Here is a 26,316-nt window from a genome sequence, read left to right as displayed (position 1 = left end):
CAGCTGTTGCATCTGTAGTGGTGAGTGGTCCCTCTAGAAATATCTTGAGGGCCTCACTGAGGCCTTTGCAGACTGTAATTACCCTACCAACCTTGTACAAAAACAGATCTCCCGCATCTTATATGTCGTCACCCAACACCTCTCAAAGTCCCATCATCCAGCCACAGAGGAGCATTCCCCCGTAACTCAGTATCACCCAGGACTGGGGCAACTGAATTACATTCTCCGCCAGGGTTTTGACTACAACTTGTCGTGCCCTGAAATAAGAAATGTTGTATCCACTATCCTTCCTACCCTTTCCACAGTGGTATTCCACTGCCCACCGAACCTACACAATATCCTCGTCCACCCCTACACAACCCCTGCCCCCAACGTCTTGCCCCATTTCTCACATCCCAGTAATAGGCCTAGATGCAAGACCTGTCCCATAGAGAAAACAGTGTCAATTTTTTAGTGTGAAGAAAGCATTAAAAGCTATGACACCATTTGTCAATGGTCATTTACTAAGAGAATTCATTTTCTTCATTTGAATGACAAATAAATACAGAAATTGATTCATAAATGGTGATCATCCAGATTCAACTATAAGTAACTCAAACCGATAACAAGCAGTCATATTGATTGCAACGTGTAACTGTAAGTATTTTAATATTTATTACCAAAGTTGTGTGTGAGAATTGATTCTAATAGCTTTTGCTTTACAGAATATATTCTAAAATGATTTTGTTGTTGTTGTTAAAAACAACATTTTTTCCTGTTTGGTGCATCTTGTGGGACTGTTTAGTTTCAAAATAGAAATATTTTGGCTTCTTCTCATTAGTGGAACTGATGATCAAATTTTGTGTGGATAATTCTCTTATTAATAGAATTGAAAATAAGTGGTAATGAAAATTTGTAGATCTTATTGCACCTGATAAGTTTAAGTAATGTTGAGTGACTAAAAAGTTAAACATGTGTTGTAGTTCCACTGATTTCGTTTTCTATCTTAGTGGCTAATGGTGTTACAATTTTTAGTTATTTTAATTGAGGCTCCTATAGTTCACTGTTGAAATCTTGATACTGGTAGGGATTACATGTGTTTGGGTTTCTGTGGAAAAGTTGCTTTCATTATTTGTTTGGTGTTTATTTATTATTATTTTTTGTTTTCAAATAACAGCACAAACATTAATATGTAAACTTTTATTCCACTTACATGTATTGTGGTTGTTCACAGGTGGGTGCTCGGGAGTTTCCAGCACATCAGTACATAGTGGCTCTGTCCAGTGATACATTGCTGCACATGATAAAACAAGAAAAGTCAAATGATGATAATGAAAATAATGTGCCTCGTGTGAAGATTAAGAACATTTCTCCTGAAATATTTGAACAAATATTGCAGTTCTTGTATACTTCAGATTGTGATCTCCTGAAGCCAGGTCCTTGCAGTGTAGAGTAAGTTACTCTATTGGCTCACCATGATTAATCTGCATTGTTTGATTAAAAATTTAAGTTTTATATGTAGCTTATCAAGTAATTTCTTCTTTGCATAATAAGTATGTAACATATCAAACATGGTAGCATGTAGGCTACTAAGCAGAAAGATAATACCTTCTAGTCATAGGATAAACGAGGAGTAGGTGGATTTAGTCTTACTGTGTAATAATGTAGTCACATTTTGTGGAAAAAAGAGCATGGACATTTAAAGATAACCAAATTATAAAATTGAAGAGAAACGTGGTGTCTCACATATGGAAAAGGGCGCATTAATATGTGCAGCTACCAGGGAAGAGTATTTTTCAAGTGATGCTGTTGTATGGTCATACATTACATTTATTAAATTAGTCTTTGCAATGACAAGGTTTATCATTTTAAAATATTGCCAGTTTGAGGTTAACAGGCTTATTCCCATGCACTTCCACTCACAACACATTCTGTAGTCTGTTTCACAGTAATGCTAGTTGTAAGAGCACTTACTGTAACCATCATCTACTACACACCCTCAGCTTTTGCTAATTTTACAGCACTTTTCCTCCATCACCCTGATCTCCACTGTGTTTATTATTGAAAAAAGTGTCTGGTTGCTCTTGGAACTTCATGGAAAGCAAGGTTTGCTTCATTCTTGTCCTCCTCCTCCTCCCTCCCCTGCTCCCCTCCCATTGCCCTTTTGTTGGAACAGGGAAACTTTTTGGGCCAGTGCACATCATTTCATAAGACCTAATGCTTCCCATTGATTTAGCCTTCTTGATCTGAGATCGACATTTGTAGTGTCCAGCCACTGTATTTGTCTTTCCATGGTGTCTTTGGCCTTTGACAATGAGATGAAGGACTGAGCTTATGATTGAGCTGGGCGGTGCCCATATGCTGTGTCTGTACCAAGGAAGTCTCCATTCTTGCATCTTCTCATTGATTGGAGCTGCTCCAGCAACTTGTTGAATCATACTATACTCAGTCTTGTGGAAGTGTAAATGGAGGTCAAACCTTTGCTGATGATCAAACCATGCATGGACCAAACCAATTGAGGTGGTGCAGTGGTTAGCACACTGGACTCATATTTGGCAGGACGATGGTTTAATCCCTCATCCGGCCATCCTGATTTAGGTTTTCCGTGATTTCCCTAAATCGTTCCAGGCAAATGCCAGGATGGTTCTTTTTAAAGGGCATGGCCACAATCCAATCCATGTTTGGACTTGAGTTTCAGGATAGTATGATTGTCTACAAAGATTTGGGTTCCATTTAAACACCCATAAGATGAATACCTTGAAATTCTCATTCTCACATTCACAAAAATTGAAACATAATTTTAGTCTTTAGTTAGCATGTTAGTAAAAGTGCCAAAATGATCGCATACACACTTTGTTCTCATTTTATCATTTCTGATCATGTTATGAAGGAACTTTAAGGTATGAATAACAAAGAAAAGCATACATTAACATGTAGAAGTAGTTGCCAAAACTAATGCTGTAGATTGTATTAGCAGTTAATTGCTGCATTCTATATCTGCCACACACAAGTCATAAATTCACTCAGTAAAATTAGCAGGAAAGCTGCCACTGGGAAAAATATTGCAGCCTCTTTAGTTATCATTTACACCAGCTACTTGTTTAGACACATGATATTTATATGCAGTTGTCCAATTTTCTCATAATATGGAGTTTGTTCTCTTTAGTCTTAAATGTCCATACAAGTACTGTTATGATACAGCTACACTTACTGCTGCATATCTGCCACAGATAACCCCCACTCTGCTTTCCAGCTGCTAAACAAATCTTATACCTGAGTTTTTTGTGACTCCTTTCCCTTGTTTCACAATCACCGCTTTAACTTTATCAAATGCTAGCTTGGCATTTGTGTAACTTTCCATCTTTCCTTATCATAACAGAACAGTCTGAAGTTGTGCACAGTTACCAGTTGTATGAGATCAGCTGCCCTCCGTAATATGTGGTTTGGAAATTAACTACATCAATGAAATTTGCTTGACAATAAGCACCAACATATTTTTAAGATTCACTAAACTTGCACCAAAGACAGATTTACATAAATAATTTAAGAGAGTTTATGTTAAGTTGTTTTTTGACAGTATTTTTATGAAAAAATATGTATTTAAAAATAGTGAGTTGATATGTCTCTTCATGCCGTAGGTTGTTGTTGTTGTTGTTGTTGTTGTTGTTGTGGTCTTCAGTCCTGAGACTGGTTTGATGCAGCTCTCCATGCTACTCTATCCTGTGCAAGCTTCTTCATCTCCCAGTACCTGCTGCAACCTACATCCTTCTGAATCTGCTTAGTGTATTCACATCTTGGTCTCCCCCTACGATTTTTACCCTCCACGCTGCCCTCCAATACTAAATTGGTGATCCCTTGATGCCTCAGAACATGTCCTACCAACCGATCCCTTCTTCTGGTCAAGTTGTGCCACAAACTTCTCTTCTCCCCAATCCTATTCAATACTTCCTCATTAGTTACGTGATCTACCCATCTAATCTTCAGCATTCTTCTGTAGCACCACATGCCGTAGGTAAGTATTAGATAACAAATCTAAGTGCTAAGTTTTGAGTGCAAGTTGGTTTTAAAATTTTATTTGGCACTTAACATTTATTTCGCCTCTGACAATGCCTTGTGAATGTGAAAAGTATAAAACTCATCAAAGCATCATATTCGGTTTTAAATTATAGAGGCTCTATAACGAAGTTACCTTACTCATGGTTACACGTCCCAGGATATGCTGTTTTATAGCATTTTTATCACTTGCCTTCCAAAAACAAGTGTAAAATGAATTCTAGCAGAAATACAAGCAAAAGTTATCATCAATCCCAAAATTTATAACAATAGAGGGAGTGCTGAGTGAAAATATGAGACAGGAAAACAATATTGACAGACCATCCATTCCAAAACATCAAAACTCAACCATTGCTTTTCTATTTGTCTGGCAATCTAACCATGTGTGCTCCCATGTTACTCTCAGCTGTAATCAACATACTACAAATAATTTACCCAGGGACATAATTCTCCTTACTTTAATGCATGTTCCCTTAGCTTTTTTTAATTTTTAGCATTATGTTTATTTCTTTGATATGTTTCAGGATAACAATTCAAGAATCAAAAGAAAACAGCTGCCGGGTATCGCAAAGACATCATGATGTATTCAAAGAGCTTGATGTAAATGATATGGAAAATACTTCAGCATTCAGTGTGTATACTGAAAATAAACAAAAGAAGAAAATTAAAGCTACAAAGGAAGAAATTCAAATAGACTCAGAAAAGAGACAGAATCCTGTTCGTCTAGCCCAGGAAGCATCTAAGAAGCTAGGAATTTTACTGCTTTACCAGAAGTTACAAGAAGTACGGTAAGCAGTCTTTTAAGTGAAAGCAATTACTTTGTACTTGTCTCAGCTGCATAAAATGCAGGGGCATTGAGATACAATTTAATAGATGAAAAGGAGCAGTTTTTGAAATACTGCCATTTAGTGTGCCAACATGTCTGGGACTTCATTGTAACAATGGCACATCATGCAGTTGCTTGTGGGGGAATTTTTAAAATAGGTTTCCACTGACAATGAAGTACTTTAGAAAAGTGTGATTAAGTCTTAAAGTGAGAGTAGAGGTTTTGGCTTCTGAGAAACTTTGTCTTTTGGTAGAGAGATTTTTATAGAATAGGGAAGTTCCAGGTATAATAAAGTTTCTGTGTGCTTACCTTTTAAATTAATTCCTTGAAAATGAAATTTCATAGGCTAATGGCTTTTCATTTGCCATCTGTGAGATGTGTGGCCCTATACCAACTCAGGTGTCCATCTCAGAACTGTTGAAAATTAATATCAGAGGTCTTATTAACTTTCACCTACTAAAGATGAATTTCTGTTGGCAATAAATCATCCAAAATAAAGTACATTGCAACATTCTTTATTCCATTTTATCAGTTTAATAAACTATACACAATATTACTGCTATAAAAAGTCATATAAGTAAAACATTTGTCCAGGTTAATTTAATATTTGAATATGCTAAGTCACAAAAAGTGGTGAATTAACAAAAAGGTACCAGAGTTTTCATTTGTGTAAATGACGTTTCTGAGCTTGGCTGGGAAATTTCCACCACGCCTTTGTACATGTTAGTAATTTAGGAAGTCTACTAATACAATATTTCATAATACTGTTACAATTTTTAAAGTATTGTTAAATCTAAATGTAACGTTTATGTGCCAGTCATTTTCCTGGACCAGTTGTGTGCATTTTATGAAGTGATTGAAACAGCCTTTTATCACATGAGAACCATTGATCCAGCCTTTTAACATTGAAAGTTTTTTATGCTCTTGTACGTAATATTTTATTTTCTAGGACCAGTTGTTGGAAAATTGACAGATTCTCTGAATATTTTAATACTCAGAGTATGTCTCTCTCTTCTTTGTCTTATTTGTTTCCTTTTAAATTCTTAACTTCTTTCTTGTATCTCCTTGCTTGTTTCTTCTCCCCCCCCCCCCCCCCCCAACTGTGCTCATGTTGGAAATTATCGTTTTACTTTCCATTTGCCTTTATCACAATCAGTTGGTTTTATTACTTCCTTTAGTTATCCAATATTGTGCAATTTTTGTGCTAAGTAACACTACGTGACTTTCTTGTCTGTTGTGTGATATTGGGATGATTCTGTGTTCTGACTAGTTTAATAGTCTTGCACATAAGTTTCTTTTCAGTTCATTTCTGATAGTGATGGCTGTAGTATTCTACATAGGAACTGTAGGGTTTACATAACGCACTTCATTCTGTTCTCTGGGTTTGGCTGATGTTATTGTTTTATATTAAATAATTGCATTTATTTTTGAAATTGTTTGTGATTTTTTTGCACCCTGTTCCTTACAATCATACAAAAAACAAGCACATGATCACTAAAGGGTATTTTACATGAATTCAGGTATGAAGCTGGTTACATACATATGAAAAACAGAATTCAACCATCACTGAGGTCCCGCCTATCCTACAACAAATATCAAGATTTGTTTGATGTGAAAATAAAGTGTGAAGATGGCCGGGAGCTACCTGCACATAAGTGTGTGTTAGCAGCAAGGCTGCAGTTCTTTGCTGCTATGTTCAGTAATCGTTGGCTCGGGGTATGTTATCTATTGTACAGTTTTCTCTCATACATTCTGTAAAAGTTGACATTCTGCGTACTCTGCCATTATTTGAATATTAATTGAATGGTGTTTTTTGGAGGAATTTTGTTACTATGGAACAGCTGTGAATCATAGACCATTTATTAAAATAATTATCAGACCCTATACAAAATATTTCTTCCTAGTTCACAATTCCCAATAATAGTTAACATAATCTTGCCTGTTTTTATACCCAGGAGATGGACAACATACGTTAGAAAAGTAATAATACTGGGAATAGTGTATTATCATTGGTTATGGGATTGTAGATCCCTTACAGCCTCCCTCTGATTGCAGTTCAGAAAGTCAAGGCACAAATGCTTCACCCCCTCTCCCCTTTTTTTTCCCACAAAATTTAAATCACTACTGATCGACCAACAGTCTGGCCTCCTAAGATACTTCACTCTTTCCACATTGTCATCTGTTTTCATTATTGAGCTTTGTCTTCAATCATTCTCAACCTGCTAAAAGGAACTTACGTCATCTACACGTTTGTGACACGGAGAAGGAATATTCTCCAGAACCTCTTCGTAGCTTTTTATAAGTCACAATAGCAGGTCCAGCCAAGAAAAAGTGCATTTTTAACTGGGAAATTGGGGAATATCTCTTTCTTGTCCACATATACACCCTGTTCAAACAGTGTTTTATAAAAATTTGTGTTCACGCCAGCCACCCACTGGATTGCAATGAGGATTGTGTGTGTTAACCATTATTACAGTGTGTGACACAATACCAAGCGATCTGACCTTTGATGAAGTTAACCGTAACTAGAAGTGCGAGACAAAAATTGTATCTGCCTCAAAATGATGATTTATCTGAGTATATCAGTCAAACTGTTAAAAACATCTTGGAATTGGTTATTGCAAAACTCTTTAATCATTGTGTTGAACATTGTTGAGCAACCACATTCTAATTAGGAATTACTCCCGAAGCAGCTAAATCCGATTAGCACTTAACAGTTAGATCCTGGTCACATCAAATTTAATGGTAGGCTGCTGTTTCAGTTAACAAACATTGACGTTACATTAATTGGGAATGTTTCTGAATACATTATGGAGGCAAAATTCCAACGCCAGGAGTGGCACACTGCAAACTCTCCAGATCCCAAGTGAGAATGAGCAAACTCAAAATAATAATTCTGTTTTTAGTCTGGGGGTTGTCCACAATGAATTTGTGCCTCCAGGACAAATACTCACTTAAACTTTTTATTGGATAGTCATAGGAAGATTCAGGGAAAAATGAGGCACGTGTACAACCCTGCTTTGCAAATACTTACATGCTGCCTCCCATCACAGAGCAATACTGTAGTAAAGTTGGTGTATGACAATCCCTGACAATTGCAGTGGGCTGTGTGTGGCAGCTGTGTATACATGCCACCACCAGTTGCGTAACACAGTTTTTTGACACCTCTGTGGTAGCACCTCAGAATTGCTGGAGCTACATAGATGGCTACTGTTTTGACCTACAGACATCTGTATTTCACTGTTGAAAGCTGTCTACAGTGCTGCAAGCAAAATAGCATTCCTGTGGTTAGTCAGCTTCCCTATATGCTGGCTCCTAAATTTCTTTTTATTCCTCAAACCCAAAAAATCATTTGAAAGGGCTTTTGGGGAAGGATCCAGAAGAGCAGAACTGAGGCGCTGATAGATATTTCGGCAGAAGCCTTTCGAAACTATTATAAAGACTTGAAACATTGTTCTCACTGGTGTGTAATTGCCAGAGGGAGTTTTTCTGAAAGGAACAACCTTGTTGTACATAAAAAAATAAAATTCATGGTTACAAAAAATATATTACATTATTTTTCTAACACACCTTGCACACCTTGTCCTTACATACAAGTAGAGGTCAGAGCTGATGTCATCTTTCTCATATATTCCTTAATTGTAGTTTAGACTGCATAACTCTTTTATATGAAACTTGGCAGTACTGCTACTTCTCTGAACAGTTATCAAAACATTTGTGGGAGGTAGTTAAACAGAACTGTTTCATTTGGAAAGAATTATGCAATTTATATGGCTTTTCTTTCCTTGTTCTTGCTATTCTTTTCTCCGTTGTCTGTTAACCCCCCACCCCACCCCCCGCTCCTCTCTCTCTCTCTCTCTCTCTCTCTCTCTCTCTCTCTCTCTCTCTCTCTCTCTCTCTCCCTCTCCCCCCTCCCCCCCCCTCCCTTATGTTTGAAAATATAATGCTAGCAATTCTGTTAATTTGGAACTCTAGGCTGCTGTTACTGCCTGTATATCTTACCTTTCTTTCTATAACAACAAAAACAATCATTTATTGATAAAATTATTTAGTGGGTAGATAAAAAACCTACTCAACCAAGTGGCGGCAGGAGAGACATATAAAAAATTATTGTGATTGGCAAGCTTTCAGAGCCAGTGGCTGCTCCTACAGGCAGAGGGGTTGAAGGGGAAGGAAGAAGGGCGAAGGAGAAGAACTGCAGAGGACTAAGAAAAGGGGTAGATTTCGGTAAAGTCACCCAGAACCGCAAGTCAGGGGAGACTTACCATTTGGGATGAGAAGGAAAGGGAAGCTTTCCTTCTCATCCTGTTAATTTTTTCAACTTTATATGTTTTACATTTCTTGGAAATCCTTGTAGAACATGCACCTTTGTTTAAAATTATGTATTGGCAAGGAATCGAACCCAGGCCACACACACAGAGGATAGATGAAGTCTCTATCACAAGGCCACGCCACCTATCAAAAAGCCAAGCGAACTTTAGGGCACTAAAGACATTCAAAAATGTTCAAAGTCACTTTTCTTGAAACGTTTTAAGAGTCGTATTTTTATGCGTTGGGTAATTGATATTTAAGTTTGGAACTTCACGGACCATAATTATAAAACATCAAGAAACAAGATTGTCATGTGGTCTCACGGTGAGTTGAACGTTCTGCCACACTGACTGCCAGGAGGTATAGGTTTCCTTGCACTGAAGCATTTTAAAAGCTTTTCCTCTGAAATAAAACTGATTTTTAAAGAAAATTTTGAATGTTAAATTTAGATTTCATCTATCCATGTGTGGCCTGGATTCAGCTCCTTGCCAATGCATAATTTTAAACAAAGGTGCATGTTCAACAAGGATTTCCAAGAAATGTTAAACATATAAAGATGGAAAAAATTAATGGGATTAGAAGGAAAGCTTTCCTTTCCTTCTCATCCCGTAAGGTAAGTCTCCCCTGACCCCTGGGTCTGGGTGATTTTCCCGAAATCTAGTCGTTTTCCTAGACCTCTCTAGTCCTTTTCCTTTACCCTTCTTCCTTTACCCTTCAGCCCTTCTGCCTGAAGGAGTTCTTGGCTCCGAAAGCTTGCCAATCACAACAGTCTTTTATGTATGTGTTTTGCCATCACTTGGTGATAAGATTTTTGATCTATCCAATTAAATAATTTTATCAATAAGTGATTGTTTCAGGCAATTAAATGATGTACGTAAGTCCTTTAGCACTAAAAGCAGCCTAATCAAGAGTGAAAGAGATAACATTATAAGTGCAGAGAAACGAATCTGAATGATAATGCAGGCAATTTGACAACCTTCTCAATTCAAGGTTCACAAAACGAGTTCCCATGGATGAACAAGAAAAAACTAATGAAGAGAACTTGACCGCTCCAACTGTTGGAGAAGTAAGAACTACCCTGAAATTGCTAAAGAACAAGGCAACCAAAACAGACAAAATCCTTGCAGCATTATTAAAACAGGGTGGATAGAAACTGGCAATTGGAATGACTCCTTTTAAAAATGGTGATGCAAAACTGGGACGAGGAAGAAATGCTATAAAAGTGGAATGGTGAAATTATTTGCATACATTACAAAAAAGATCAAATGGAGTGTGCAGATGACTTAAGAATTTCATTTCTAAATTTGTGTTGAGAAGCAGAGTGACAGTTGAGGAATATTTCTGGAGTCACTGTATATTCACAATCTTCTTCCCCCTCCCCCCCCCCTCCCCCCCCCCCCCCACCACATGTCCCGAACATATGTTCACAGTTTCAAATGTGCAGCATAATTAGTTTGTTTTTGACAGATAGAAAGGTTTGACGTGTTTTAATGTGCTCAGTGATTTTTTATTATTATAAACAATTGAGCAAAGAATTTGCATCCAATTTGGTGTGAAAAATGAAAGAAAGTGCTCTAAAACACTTGAAATGTTGACAGTGACATATGGTGACTCTGCTTTATGTAATAAATAATAAAAACCAAAAAGTTTACAAGTGGTAAAAGCTCTTTCAATAAGGCCAAGAAGATGCCAATGATGAACCTCACCCTGGACGTCTCAGCACATCAACAACGGATGATAACATCAAAGGTGTGATGAAAATTGTTTTCGAAAATCATCGAATTATCAAGAGAAGTTGCTGAGAATGTTGGCGTATTGGTTAGTTTGTGTCGTGCAATTTTTTTGGCTGTTTTGGGATGAGCCGTGTGTCAGCAAAGTTTGTTCCAAAACTTCTCAATTTTGATCAGAAGAACCGTCACATGAGCGTCGCTTAGGAGCTCTCAAATGATGTCAATGATGATCCTGATTTGCTCAAAAGGGTCATAACTGGTGACAAAACATGGGCTTACGGTAATGGCATCGAAACAAAAGCCCAATTGTCCCAATGGAAGCATCCCAGAGAGCCAAGACCAAAAACAGCATGCCAAGTTTGATCAAATGTCAAAGTTTTGCTCACTGGGTTTGTTTCTCCCCCCCCCCCCCCCCCTCCTCCCCCCAAAATTACTGTGGCGGAGTGCATCATGAATTTTTGCTCAAGGTCTTATGGTCAACAAGGAGTATTACCTTGACGCTATGCACCTTTTGTGAGAAGAAACAAAATAGTCCAGAATTGTGGAAAAACAGTTTATGGCTTTTGCATTACAACAATGCACCTGCTCATTCATCATTGCTTCGGTGAGATTTTTTGGCCGAAAAGAACACGGCAATCATGCCTCAGCCACCATATTCAGCGGATTTGGCCCCTTGCAACTTGTTCCTGTTTCCAAAACTGAAGAGACCTATGAAAGGATGAAGATTTTCAATGATTGAGGAAATAAAAACTGCATAATTCGAACTACTCAAGGTTGTACCAAAAAGTGCTTATGAGAAGTGCTTTGAGAGTTGGAAGAAGTGTTGGCACAAGTGTGTTGTATCTGAGGGGGTTACTTTGAAAGGGACAACATGAATATTGATGAATAAATAAAAATTTTTTTCGTCAGAATATGAAATCACCTTACTTTTTGAACACACCTCATAAGATAACTTGCATTTTGTACTTCTAGAGCAGTGGCGTGCATGTCAGTTATTGTGATAGGATTTGAAATGTCTCCTATCATATAGTATGTTTGTTTCATGTATGTTACTGCTATCAAATTTTAGTCAATGACAATTCTTGATTATGTTCAAAATAACTGTTGTATAGTGTAAATGTGGGACTGAGAAGTCAAAGAGTCTAAATCAGCAGTCTTTTTTGTTATTTGTAAGATCATATTAATATATGTATCTGTGATATCCTTTCATCTACATAATTTACAATTCTTTGACAATTGATGTACGAAGATAGACACTACAAAAGACATAATATTGTGAAACAATCCAACGTATCATATCAAATTAAACAGTTTTTCGTGTAGGACATAGATTCTAATGGTTAAAACACTTGAAATTTTATATATACGTCGTATTCTGTAACTTTGTTCATTAAGTATGTTGTCTGGTTGTTTTGTTATATGGATATATATTTCAGTTTCTTCTAGAATATTCAGTAACCTGCCATTTTCTGCTTTATGGACAATGGTGATGTCCTTGCTAATGTCATTATCAGTATGCTGGTATTCTCTTAAATGAGCACTGAATGTTGAAGGATTTGCTTCATTAACATTAACATGTCCTCTAAGTCTTGTTTGGAAGTTTCTCCCTATTTACCCAACATAAATTTTATCACATTCAGTACATATTATTTTATACACTTCTGACATGTTACATGTTTGGCTCTTATCTGTATTGTGTATAAGATGAGGTCTTGCATTGTTGTCTGCCATGGAGCTAGTTTGTAACCTAGGTGTTTTCTTGTTTTGGGGTGGGGGGGGGGGGGGGGGGCAACTCATTTTGTTGGAGATATGTGAACCCAGTATGGTAAGGTTATACACATATTTTTCTACTTGCTCACTCTTTTCTACTTTATTTATTTATTTACACATAGAGTTCTGTAGGATCAAATCGAGGAGCAAATCTCCAAGGTCATGGAATGTCAGTACATGAAGTTACAACATAAAAGTAATAATAGATAAAAATGAAATTTTTATGAACCCAAGGCAAGTCAAGCCATAAGTTTAAGTAAATGCAGTGAACAGAATAACACAAGAATCGGCTTAATTTTTCAAAGAACTCCTCAACAGAATAGAATGAGTGGACCATGAAGAAACTGTTCAGTTTTGATTTGAAAGTGCGTAGATTACTGCTAAGATTTTTGAATTCTTGTGGTAGCTTACTGAAAATAGATGCAGTAGTATACTGCACACTTTTCTGCTCAATGGTTAAGGAAGTCTAATCCAAATTCAGGTAAGATTTCTGCCAATTATTAACCGAGTGAAAGCTGCTTATTCTTGGGAATAAGCTGATATTGTTAACAAGAAACGACAGTAAAGAATATATACATTGAGAGCTCAATACCCAGACTAGTGAAGAGGGGTTGACAAGAGGTTTGCGAAGTTACACCATTTATCTGATTTGTGTTCTTTCAGTCGCCCCCCCCCCCCCCCCCCATTCTCAAGAAACTAGGCTACAAATTGGCTCCAGGGCAGACAACAATGTAAGATCACATCTTTTACACAATATACACAATACAGATAAGAGCCAACACGTAACATGTCTGGTGTGTATAAAATAACTTGTAGTGAATATAATAGAGGGAAACATTCCACGTGGGAAAAAATATATCTAAAAACAAAGATGATGTGACTTACCAAACGAAAGTGCTGGCAGGTTGATAGACACACAAACAAACACAAAAATGTAAGTCACATCATCTTTGTTTTTAGATATAACTTGTAGTGAATGTGACAACTTTTTTGTTGAGCAAATGGGGAGAAACTTCAGAGTGAGATTCAGAGAAAAATGTCAGTGAAGTCAATCCCTCAGCATTCAATGCACATTTAAGAGAATACAAACATTCTGCTAATGACATCAACAAAAACAAACATCACTGCTGTTTGTAAAACAGAGAAAGGAAGATTATTAAATATTCTAGAAGAAATTGAGATGTACACCAATATGAAGAAACAACCAGACAACATACTTCATGAACAGAGTTACAGAATAAGATGTATACACACAATTTCAACAATGCTGTAAACAAATAATTTTGGTTTGGATTCTATGTCCAGCATGTAAAATTGCCTAATTTGATGTGATATGTTGGATTATTTTGCAGTATATTCTACCTTCATATGCCAATTGTCGAAAAATTCTGTGCCACAGGTAGACTTAATTACTGCTACAGTATGTACAGATGACATTTTGTAGAAATCAATGTACACTCAGTTGTTTATTCCTCTGTATCAGATGTCACTGATGATGGGTTATAAACCCGAAAATCAGTTTTAGCAAATAAATATTACTAGTGCTGCTCATGATGTATAGATAATGTCCTTTAATAAATTTTCTGTTTGTCATATTACACTGTGAAATAGCTGCTTCTAAATAAAACAGTAACATTGTATTGTATGTGAAGCTGTATATATGTGATCTTCAGTCACGGTTATCACTTTGGAGACTCCTACTTAGAACATTGGCTTCGGAAACTGGCCATTTCTGCCATTACTTAAAGCATTGCTGACACACGTGTAATTGATGTATGTTCAAGAGTAATACATATTAAAAAGGGCCAAATTTCAAGATTTATTCATATTTTCTTTAGCTCTTCAGTAGTTTACAAATTTTAAAATAATGTAGACAGTCTAAGTATCATCCAAAGATAAGAGTGCAAGGTGAGTTACTGAGCAATTTCTTCCTCTGGAGCTTCAAAAAATTGTGCTCACTCAACAAATGTGACATATTTGTAGCAGAATTATAGCAAACTGCGAAACCTAACAAATACGTGAATGAAATTGTCAGTGCATTCATATTGACTCAGCTATTCATGACAGCAGCTGTTATGTTCACTACTGTTTCTTTCAAAATAGTTCAAGAAATTGACATCAGAAGGAAGCACCAGTCAAGGGGAAGGTTGCAAGATGCCTGTGCATTGGTTTCACATGAAATGAGTTCAATTTTTTAATGATAGGCGGCTCGTGTATCGAGAAAATCATTGTCTGGCCTATACTCTGGCACATTCAAAAGAATGCAGTGTGAGCTATGCTTGGGCTTGATCTCCAAAATGTCAAGATGACACAATATTAATGTGTATGCTAGAAAGGTCTATTAGGGACACTTTTGCAATATTAAATCCTCCACTGCTCTAACTGCCGAACGAGGACTCCTATTTGAGAGGACAGTGGTAGCCATCTAGATGTAGGTTTTCTGTGTTTCTCTAGATCGGTTAAAACAAATACTGGTAGATGGTTCCTTTGAAAAAGTTTTCCTTGCTAGCCTGTGCTTGTGCTCTGTCTTTAATGATCTTGTTGATAGGACATTGAACACTACTCTTCCCTCCTCCCTCCCTCCTTACCACCCTACCCTCTGAAAAAGAAGTTTTGGTACATATCTCCAGTAATAATTTCAATTTGATAATTTATTCTATTACACCGGAACATATAGAAAAGTGCAATAGTTTCATATTTCTCATATATGTGTAATAGAAACCATGTCCAAAGGGTAATGGGAAGAAAATGTGTGTTTAAGCTGTCAGCAAATTATTACTCATACCAACGTATTTGTAACTTGCAATGTTACAGGATCAGTGACTAAATAATTACAACCTGTCATTAATTGTTCCAGTCTTTAACAAGCAGTTCCTTGAACCTGCCAGTTCCTTATAAGGTTCTGGAGGTACTGGTTCACTATCTTTATGAAGATGAAGCACCTGCTGTTCTTGCTTCAGAGGATATTGACTTTATATGTAACACACTTGTCCTTGCAAACCAGTTGTTTGCTACACGGCTTTTGGAAATTTGTGAAGTGGCGCTTGCTAACTTGGTCACATTACGGAATGTGGCAGGTCTTCTTCAATTGGCTGACACACACCAGGCAAACCAGCTAAAGCAATGCTGTTTGCAATATATATGTTTGAATTTAAGTGCAGTATTGGAATCAAGGTGAGTGAGCTTTCAAATTTCTTTTTACACTTTTGTAATGGCAGTGTAAAGATTGTACTGATTGTCTTAAGTAAAGAGAAGCTTCTTCTTAATAAAAGATTTCAGATTGTTTAAAAAATGAAAGAAACTGAAATAAATTACAAGGGTTCATATCTGTGTTATATGGATGCAGAAATGTGTGGCTGTAACAAGTATGATGTTACAAGATGTCACGCAGGCACATCTTTTTTCACTTTATCTGAATGATTCAGATCATTCAAGAAAGTGTGTCTAGTACATTAATTGCTGGTTGATGTCGTATGGTCTCAAATTGTGATAATGATAATATTATCTAGCAACAAAACCAAAAAACAAAAAAAAAAAAAAATTAAAAAGTGCTCACTGTTCTTTTTTTATACTCTGTTCACTGTTGGTGAGAGAGCATCATTGGGAAAGTTACATGCTTAACTACCACTTTGTGTCTGGATCAAACTGGTATAGTTGAATACTGACTTTTTTAAATGAAAATCATCAATAACTTCTCGAGAGAACATGAAACCAGGAGCTGCTGTGTGTGGATTGTATGTTGTGGTAACTACCTACTGCGTATCTTCTTGATATGAAGCCTAAGAGTTTATTTAATGAGCCGTCAGATTCAGTGACTGTCCTTTTAAATTGTTCCCTAAATTGAAGATAAGGTTACTTTTGTAGTGACTTCAGTGTAATGCATGGACAGACTGAAAACATTACTGACAGTAAGATTTCTGTGTAGACTTCCATGGCCAATAGTGACTGAATATTGTATGGAGTATGAATTTGGGTGTCATTCCTCCAGATGCAGTAGTTACAGCTTGTTAAAAATTTAAACAGTAGATTAGCTTTGCTTCTCTCTCTCTCTCTCTCTCTCTCTCTCTCTCTCTTTCTTCAGAGTAATCATGTAGATGTTGACTGTAGACTAATTCTATTAAAACGAGAATTCACTTGAGCAAACAGTAAATTATTGGGAGTCAGAGTAGTTGGCCAGTTCATACCTGCAGGAGGTGCTGTTCCAGTCTTGCCGATAGACACATTGACAAGTCGAAAAAACTTTTCCTAGCCCTTTGAACTGTGGATTCCTTGCTGAGCAATGGAAAGCTAGTTGGGGTGGGGTTTGACTAATAACGGCAATGTCTCCTTATGTTGGTGAACAGATGTTGGTGGCATCCTTACATATACAAAGGCAAGTGTCAGTTTGACTTACTGTGAGGACCATTATTAGAGATTTCTTTTTCTGAAGACTAAAACAAAGGTTTGGCAAGTTCATATTACAAGTTAATAATGATAAAGAAAATATAAAAGCAGCTACATAGACATTGTGTAAGGAGTGAAAATAGATAGATGAAAAGTAAGAGACTAGAGCTTCATCCTCTGCTGCAGGCTTGTACCTTCAAAATCATAAGTGGAGAAGATGTGCAGGGAACAGACAAAAATATATAGGAAGTTATGTAGGAGACTATAGGTTATAAGTATACCCATACCCAACAATAACTTGATAGGATGAAATATGGAAAAAAATGAAGGGGGGGGGGGGGTGGCGGTGGCGGTGGCGGTGGCGGTGGCGGCGGCAGTAGTATATGGATAAATAAAGAAAGAATTTAACAAAATTGGAATTCTGGCAGCAGTGACCACAGGGCTAAGTAGATGGAAAAGAACGAAATAGAATTTAATATTTGAGAATATAGGTACAGCAAAGAGGTGGCAATAAAGCCATGGGGAACTTGTTATATATGCAATATTATGAATCAAAGAGAAAATAGAAGAATGCAGTTGGAAGCCTTCAGGTCACAAAATGAAACTGACAGCTAGTAAATATGATGGAAAATTGGAGTGAATGTGGGGAAAAATGTATAAGTAAGTTAAAAACATACTTTTTAGGAAAAATCCCCTGTATATTTAACATAGTTTAGAGGAGGAGGAGGAGATGATAGTGTGTGTTAGACATTGAAGTGGATGAATTATGTGATCCATTACTGTAATCACAATTTGACCAAGCACTGAATTTTGGAACTCAAATGAGCAGAGCCGAAGAAACACATGGGATTTAATGACCAGAGTGAGACGTGTCAGAATGCATAGTGCTGTCCAAATAATTTCTGCATAGCTTTTTCTGCAAATAATTCATTCTTTGAGTCACTTAGTAATTTGTAAACTCATTTAGAATGAAAGGTGATTTACCATCATAGCTGAAGTAATTTAGTTAATTACACATCTGTTAACGACTTCAATAGAGAAAATTCTATTTCTGTCACTTTAAAAGCCAACTTCTGTGGTAATCAGTTATTTTATTCTGCTTTTAAGATAACACTTTATTTCTGGTGGCAGGCATCTCATTGTCAGTATTGTTTTAAGTAAACAAATGTTGTTAAAAGGTGTAAAACCCAGAAATAATGCTCAAATGCATCACAACTTTGAGAATGTGTACAAATGACAAATCATTGAGATTACAAAGAAATGACTTCTATTAGGCCCAGTTTTACCCTCTCGCGCGTCTGGAAAGGCCAGTGTTGAGTCAAGCATATTCAGTGAAGAGCTGTCAAATGTAATCGAAACATGAAAGCAAATGACAGGATGCTTTGTCAATATCAGGGGATGAAATATCATGTTGTGATTGAGTATGAATGTTGCAGATTAGTCAGTTAATGGAAATGGGTTTGTCATATCGTGGCTTCGTCATATCATGGCTTCTGTGCTCATGTGTATCATACTGTTATGAAAATGAGTACAATTGGATTATTGTAGACAGTGAGTATTGGATATGGGAGTAGACAATGTCAACATAATTATGGTTGACAGTTTTTTGCCCTTGTGTCTGTAATATATAATACATCTTCATTCACAGTGTTGAGTTGATGCTAGAGCACTGCAGTTAGTGTGGACTTGCATGTGCTAATGGTTCATCACTGTCTGTCACTTTAGTGCCTGCTTCCATTGTCCAGATAATCACAAATGGCATGAGATCAGAATAAGCATGAGAACTTCATATGTGACATGACTGATGTTAAGGGATCTTAAAACCTTTCTTATAATGAAGTGTTTCAGCTTGGCATTGCTGGTCAGTGCAGCAGGTAAATAGGAATGTAATGATTTGGGGTACCATATGATAAAGGCTATAACAGCAGCTTGCTGGTACTGTAGGCAAGTGGAACAGAAACTGCTTCGTCAGTGTGTGATGTACTGACCCATCTACATCCACCTCCTCATTCCAATTTCAGCAGGACATTGCACTACCATATGCAGTCAAGAATGTGCCAGTGTTCTTCACAGAAAGACAACTACCACTGCTAACTTGGTTGCACATTAACCTAACATGGTACATATCAAACATGTGTATGATGTGGTTGGTTTTTTAATTTTCACTGTCATCAGTGTAGTTGTGTTCTAAGAAGCAATTTCATTTTATCTTGTGTCTAATGTTTGTGTTCTTTCTTGCAGGTCATTAGAAGCTGCCAGTGATAACATTTTGGAAGAGCTAAGCAAGTACTATTGCGAGTTAAACCCTGCATTGTGCAAACGTATTATCACACCATACTCAAGTGCACCAAGTGAAGAGGTCGTTCAGTCAATAGCGGGATCTCATCCATTCACCTTTGACTTGGATAAAGGTACAAAAGTGATAAAAACAAAAAATCTTATACTGAAGATGACTAAAATGCTTTCTTTTTTATATATTTTTATGTTCAGCTTGAAATTGCCTCCAGCTCTCACTTACCGTAGTAGCAAATTATATAATTTGAGTTGCAACGTAACAGCAGATGTGGACACAAAGAACAGACGGCTCAATTTCTTTCTTTTGGAGGTAGTGGTCCTTTCAACTCACTGAAAACATTGAAGAGTTTGAGGACAACGTATTTTATGATTAACTAGTAAAACCATCCAGAATCCTAATTTAAAAGAACTAACGTTGGCAGTATCAGTGGCCAAAGTCTTTCAAAGAAGACAAAGATGATGATAAATTTTCATCATTTGAGCCATGTTTGCTGCTGCTGCTGCTGCTGCTGCTGCTGCTGTTGTTGTTGTTGTTGTTGTTGTGGTCTTCAGTTTGGAGACTGGTTTGATGCAGCTCTCCATGCTACTCTATCCTGTGCAAGCTCCTTCATCTCCCAGTACCTACTGCAACCTACATCCTTCTGAATCTACTTAGTGTATTCCTCTCTTGGTCTCCCTCTACGATTTTTACTCTCCACGCTGCCCTCCAATGCTAAATTTGTGATCCATTGATGCCTCAGAACATGTCCTACCAACCGATCCCTTCTTCTAGTCAAGTTGTGCCACAACTCCTCTTCTCCCCAATTCTATTCAATACCTCCTCATTAGTTATGTGATCTACCCATCTAATCTTCAGCATTCTTCTGTAGCACCACATTTCGAAAGCTTCTATTCTCTTCTTGTCCAAACTATTTATTGTCCATGTTTCACTTCCATACATGGCTACACTCCATACAAATACTTTCAGAAACGACTTCCTGACACTTAAATCTATACTCGATGTTAACAAATTTCTCTTCTTCAGAAATGCTTTTCTCACCATTGCCAGTCTACATTTTATATCATCTCTACTTCGACCATCATCAGTTATTTTGCTCCCCAAATAGCAAAACTCCTTTACTACTTTAAGTGTCTCATTTCCTAATCTAATTCCCTCAGCATCACCCGACTTAATTTGACTGCATTCCATTATCCTCGTTTTGCTTTTGTTGATGTTCATCGTATATCCTCCTTTCAAAACACTGTCCATTCCGTTCAACTGCTCTTCCAAGTCCTTTGCTGTTTCTGACAGAATTATGATGTCATTGGCGAACTTCAAAGTTTTTATTTCTTCTCCCTGGATTTTAGTACCTACTCCAAATTTTTCCTTTGTTTCCTTTACTGCTTGCTCAATATACAGATTGAATAACATTGGGGATAGGCTACAACCCTGTCTCACTCCCTTCCTAATCACTGTTTCCCTTTCATACCCCTTGACTCTTATAACTGCCATCTGCTTTCTGTAAAAATTGTAAATAGCCCTTCGCTCCCTGTATTTTACCCCTGCCACCTTCAGAATTTGAAAGAGAGTATTCCAGTCAACATTGTCAAAAGCTTTCTCAAAGTCTACAAATGCTAGAAACGTAGGTTTGCCTTTCCTTAATCTTTCTTCTAAGATAAGTCGTAGGGGCAGTAATGCCTCACGTGTTCCAACATTTCTACGGAATCCAAACTGATCTTCCTCGAGGTTGGCTTCTACCAGTTTTTCCATTCGTCTGTAAAGAATTCGCGTTAGTATTTTGCAGCTGTGACTTATTAAACTGATAGTTCGGTAATTTTCACACGTGTCAACACCTGCTTTCTTTGGGATTGGAATTATTATATTATTCTTGAAGTCTGAGGGTATTTCGCCTGTCTCGTACATCTTGCTCAGCAGATGGTCGAGTTTTGTCAGGACTGGCTCTCCCAAGGCTGTCAGTAGTTCCAATGGAATGTTGTCTACTCCCGGGGCCTTGTTTAAACTCGGGTCTTTCAGTGCTCTGTCAAACTCTTCAGGCAGTATCGTATCTCCCATTTCATCTTCATCTACATCCTCTTCCATTTGCATAATATTGTCCTCAAGTACATCGCCCTTGTGTAGACCCTCTATATACTCCTTCCATCTTTCTGCTTTCCCTTTTTTGCTTAGAACTGGGTTTCCATCTGAGCTCTTGATATTCATACAAGTAGTTCTCTTTCCTCAAAGGTCTCTTTAATTTTTCTGTAGGCAGTATCTAACTTACCGTATTTACTCGAATCTAAGCCGCACTTTTTTTCCGGTTTTTTTAATCCAAAAAACCGCCTGCGGCTTAGAATCGAGTGCAAAGCAAGCGGAAGTTATGAAAAATGTTGATAGGTGCCGCCACAACTAACTTCTGCCGTCGAATATATGCAGCGCTACACAGGCATCCTTGGCACAAAGATAAATACTGGCGCCAAAACCTCTGCGTCAGTAAATAAAATTAAAAAAAAAAATTTGGAAGACGAGCATTTTTCTCCACCCGAGTTTCAACCACTGCATTTTCATACATTATCCAACGAAGTAAATACAAATTCCGTATTGTTCATCTTCGAATTTCAATGTACTACGAAAATCCGACTGGTAATACTGGGATTATTGTCAATATGGCCAACTCTACGTTCTGAATTTTTTCCTACCTGTGAGAAGAGATGGTTGCTAATAGGAACCTGATGAAATGTGAATCACATGCAGTATTCTCTTCACCACAAGAATAGTACGAATATAAACATTTTGTCATCTATTCTTTCGTGTTTGCTTCTATCTCATTTAAATCCTGTCTGCCAAATAAACTACGAAATTAGAGTGAGACAACAGCAAACGCGGAAGAATATACGTATCGTGTCATGTTTATATTCGTATTACTCTTATGCCTAATAGTGATACAGTCAGAAATGAAGCACGGCAACTGACTAGATTTTTAAATCTAAGATGACTAATTTCTGTGCAGAATTTGATGTACTAAAGAAGCGGCCGCAAAGATTTTCAAACGGAGAAAAATTTTCGACAAACTTTCGTTCAGAACATGTTATATCATACGCAGTCTATTATTTGGTTCTTGTTGATCATTATCAAAGAAAGCAGCAGTGTAAGTAACAACAAATAGCAGTCTCTTGCCATTGTTTCGCTAATGTGACGATTCCTCTCTTTTTTTTAATTGTAGGCGGCGGTAGCGCGCACAAAAGCAAGCCATGCCGCGAGCAGCAACAGGCCGTAAACACGCACTATCAGAATGCGACAAACAATGCATGACACAGTATAGTAATGCATTTTCAGCTTAGAGTGACTGACGTAAACACCTATAACATTGAAAACGGCACTTATCAGATCAAAGCAAAATAAGCAATCGATTCAAACCAGACGAAGCACGTGAAAAAGGAAGGGTATCCGTATAAATACGGATGGAGCACCTGACGCATAGCAATGGCTACCTGGTAAAGCTTAACTGCTAAGCTTTAGACTCGAACCAAACTACTGTAGCTGTATCGTCATTCATTCGACCTAAATTGTGTCTCATATTACAATGGACCAACTTTGTTTCGATTTGGAGGTGCGGCCTAAAACTTTTCTCTCCCCTTGAATTTCGAGTCTCAAATTTCAGGTGCGGCTTAGATTTGGGAATTTCTTTTCCCTTATTTCGAGTCTCATATTTCAGGTGCGGCTTAGATTCGAGTGCGGCTTAGATTCGAGTAAATACGGTACCCCTCATGAGATAAGCCTCTACATCCTTACATTTGTCCTCTAGCCATGCCTGCTTAGCCTTTTTGCATTTCCTGTCAATCTCATTTTTGAGACGCTTGTATTCCTTTTTGCCTGCTTTATTTACTGCATTTTAATATTTTCTCCTTTCATCAATTAAATTCAATATTTCTCCTGTTACCCAAGGATTTCTACTAGCCCTCGTCTTTTTACCTACTTGATCCTCTGCTGCCTTAACTACTTCTTCCCTCAGAGCTACCCATTCTTCTTCTACTGTATTTCTTTCCCCCATTCCTGTCAATTGTTCCCTTATGCTCTCCCTGAAACTCTGTACAACCTCTGGTTTAGTCGGTTTATCCAGGTCCCATCTCCTTAAATTCCCACCTTTTTGCAATTTCTTCAGTTTTAATCTACAGTTCAAAACTAATAGATGGTGGTCAGAGTCCACATCTGCCCCTGGAAATGTCTTACAATTTAAAACCTGGTTCCTAAATCTCTGTCTTACCATTATATAATCTATCTGGTACCTTTTAGTATCTCTAGGATGTTTGCTAAGAACTGGAAATTGCCTGAAGCCAATGTGAGGGGGGAGAAGTTTCATTGACAGGCACAGGCAGTCCACTGAGGTTATCGTTGCTATAGACGTTATACTTTGTTGCACAGGAAATATTTGTTTGAAGTTGGTCCCTAAGAAGACATGCTCATAGAATTTTCTGGGCTAACCTTAATCTTTCCACAGGCATGCTACTGAGCGAGGTGGCGCAGTGGCTAGCACACTGGACTCGCATTCGGGAGGACGACGGTTCAATCCCACATCTGGCCATCCTGATTTAGGTTTTCCGTGATTTCCCTACATCGCTCCAGGCAAATGCCGAGATGGTTCCTTTGAAAGGGCACGGCTGACTTCCTTCACTAACGCTATGAGACCAATGACCTCGCTGTCTGGTCTCTTCCCCCAGAACAAACCAAACCAAAACAGGCATACTAATTATCTGCATGTTTCATAGATGAATGGGAGTCAAGTTAGGGATGGAGTTTTTCTTATCCCTTTTCTGTATATCTCTTGGGAGAGAGCAAGTTGATGGAAGAAAGGTTTTGGTTATGTATTCAGTAGTCCCCATCAGACATTAATTGAATTGTGCAATCATTAAATTTCTTACCTAATTTCTTACTGTTAGTCTCTTCAACCACCACTTATTCCCCCTTTGAGACAGTACCAAGGACATTGGGTTTGAGGTGTTTAAGTGGGCTCTTTAATGTCTATGAACACAATCTAGATGTACTCACAGCATGGCTATCAATACAACTTTCTTTTTATGCTCACTTTACAGTGTTTAAAAGTTCTACCACCTCTTTGTTGTGTTCATGTAGGTACCTGATCATAAGCCCTTAACTTCACTAGCCAAGTACTATTGCATAATTTTTTAGATAATTTAGAAGGTCCAATTATTCCCTGCACACCTTTATGTATACGAAATAGTTACATTCTGTTATTCCTTTGGCTTTCTGAATTACTGTTCTTCAGTTTCAGTTTGTGTACTCTGTGAGGAATATTTGCTCATCTCTCTTGTGGAGGTTATGTTAGAACTGAACAATGCTCATACGTGCTACTAGTTTGCTAATTTGAAATGTTAGAGGTGTTTAGAAGTCTATGAAAAGCTATAACTTCAGATTTGAGACTTTGGCTGGAACAGATGGAAATGCAGAGCAGAGCTGCCACATTCCATACACAACACGTGTATAATCTTACATTTCATTCAACTTGCCCAAACTTGCAAACTATTTTATGTAGAAAGACAGAACTGGCACCAATGTGTTCTGGAAGAATTGCAGCGTATTTTCGTTCTAGTTTTATTTATGGTAGCAAATTGTTAAGATTACATTCTCATGCGTAAAGTTTATGAAAATGCATTTCTTGGCAATGTTACTGAAAGTTTTTTGTTACTGAACTGAGGTGAACTCATTTTGCAAATGAAGCCTTAAACATGAATCGTGTTTTTATTTGCCTCAAATTGGCAATGTATTGGACATCTCTAACATGAGATCATTTCAGTTAAGTGCAACACTTGATGCTGCACTCCAGCATGAAAACCCTTCTTGATTGCTTGTTTGGTTTGAATACTTCATTACAAGATACAAATCTGAGGTTTATAATTAATCCATTCTTGAAATGAGGGAACTTATAGTGTCAATTTGGAAGAAAGAAGAAAAGTATTGTCACAATTAAAATGCAAACAGTGAGAGGGGTTTCTATTATGTAACCAAGACTGACATCTAGGGATTTTTTGAAATCATCTATTCGGTGATATAGGTTAAAATCCAAGGTAGCACATTCTGGAGCCATTCATTCTGCTGGAACCTTGTTTGTGAGTAATTGATGACAAAGAAAATTTTGGAATTTTGTGTGGTGTTCCAGAGCATTAAAATTGTTAAGCACATGGAGAGCAGTTTCGTGGCATTTCGGTTGATATACTTTCGTGATGTATAGAAGGTTGGGGTTTGAAACTCAGCATTGAAATGACTTTGATCCTTTTTTAAAATTTGTCTCGATGTAATTTTTTTAATTGGTATTTCTCATGTCATTACAATCATCATATCAAAAATTTCATTTGCTCTTATTTTGTCTTGAAAAAAGGAGGATTGAAATCTTTGTGCATGTGATTTTATTTTTATTTGTCTATTATAATATTGAAACATTTGAAAATGCAGTTCCGTCAGTTAAACATTTGAAACATTAATTCTTATTGCACTGTGCTCAAAATAATGCATATAAAGATTTAAATGAAAGAAAGGATTAGAAATTACATGGAATTCAAGCAATGCAGAATAGAAATAATGAATGCAATGACATGGATGAAATTATAAAACAGAAGTTGTTAAATCGCAGTTCATAGATAAAAGTAGTAAAATCACATGCACGGAGATTCCATACGATAAAAAGAATGATTGAACGACAAAATAAGAGCAAATGAAATAGTTAATATGATTAAAATGACTTGGCAAAGGCTGAGGGATTTAAAAATATATATATATTTAAGCCAATTAGTCGAATAAAAATGATGATGAAAATGATGATGATGATGAAAATGATGATGATGATGATGATGATGATGATGATGAAAATGATGATGATGAAAATGATGATGATGAAAATGATGATGATGAAAATGGTGTCAATAAACATTTGAAAATCTTATGAGATTCTAATCCATGACCTTCTGTACACACCCACA

At 37.1% G+C, this 26,316-nt stretch overlaps 1 protein-coding gene across 1 annotated transcript in view; it reads left to right on the top strand.

Moving 5' to 3' along the window:
* Positions 1–26,316, top strand: part of LOC126161710 (inhibitor of Bruton tyrosine kinase) — a 113,123-nt gene that overhangs the window by 56,475 nt on the left and 30,332 nt on the right. Inside the window, exons 10-14 of the mRNA XM_049917739.1 lie at positions 1,214–1,431; positions 4,557–4,820; positions 6,379–6,574; positions 15,527–15,843; positions 19,294–19,463. Coding sequence (XP_049773696.1) covers positions 1,214–1,431; positions 4,557–4,820; positions 6,379–6,574; positions 15,527–15,843; positions 19,294–19,463 — 1,165 coding nt within the window. The remainder of the gene's footprint in view (positions 1–1,213; positions 1,432–4,556; positions 4,821–6,378; positions 6,575–15,526; positions 15,844–19,293; positions 19,464–26,316) is intronic.

Source organism: Schistocerca cancellata, chromosome 2 (genome assembly GCF_023864275.1).
Source record: "Schistocerca cancellata isolate TAMUIC-IGC-003103 chromosome 2, iqSchCanc2.1, whole genome shotgun sequence".
Classification (NCBI taxonomy): domain Eukaryota; kingdom Metazoa; phylum Arthropoda; class Insecta; order Orthoptera; family Acrididae; genus Schistocerca; species Schistocerca cancellata.
The sequence above is the reverse complement of the archived record's forward strand: the minus strand, read 5'-3'. Positions and strand labels throughout refer to the sequence as shown.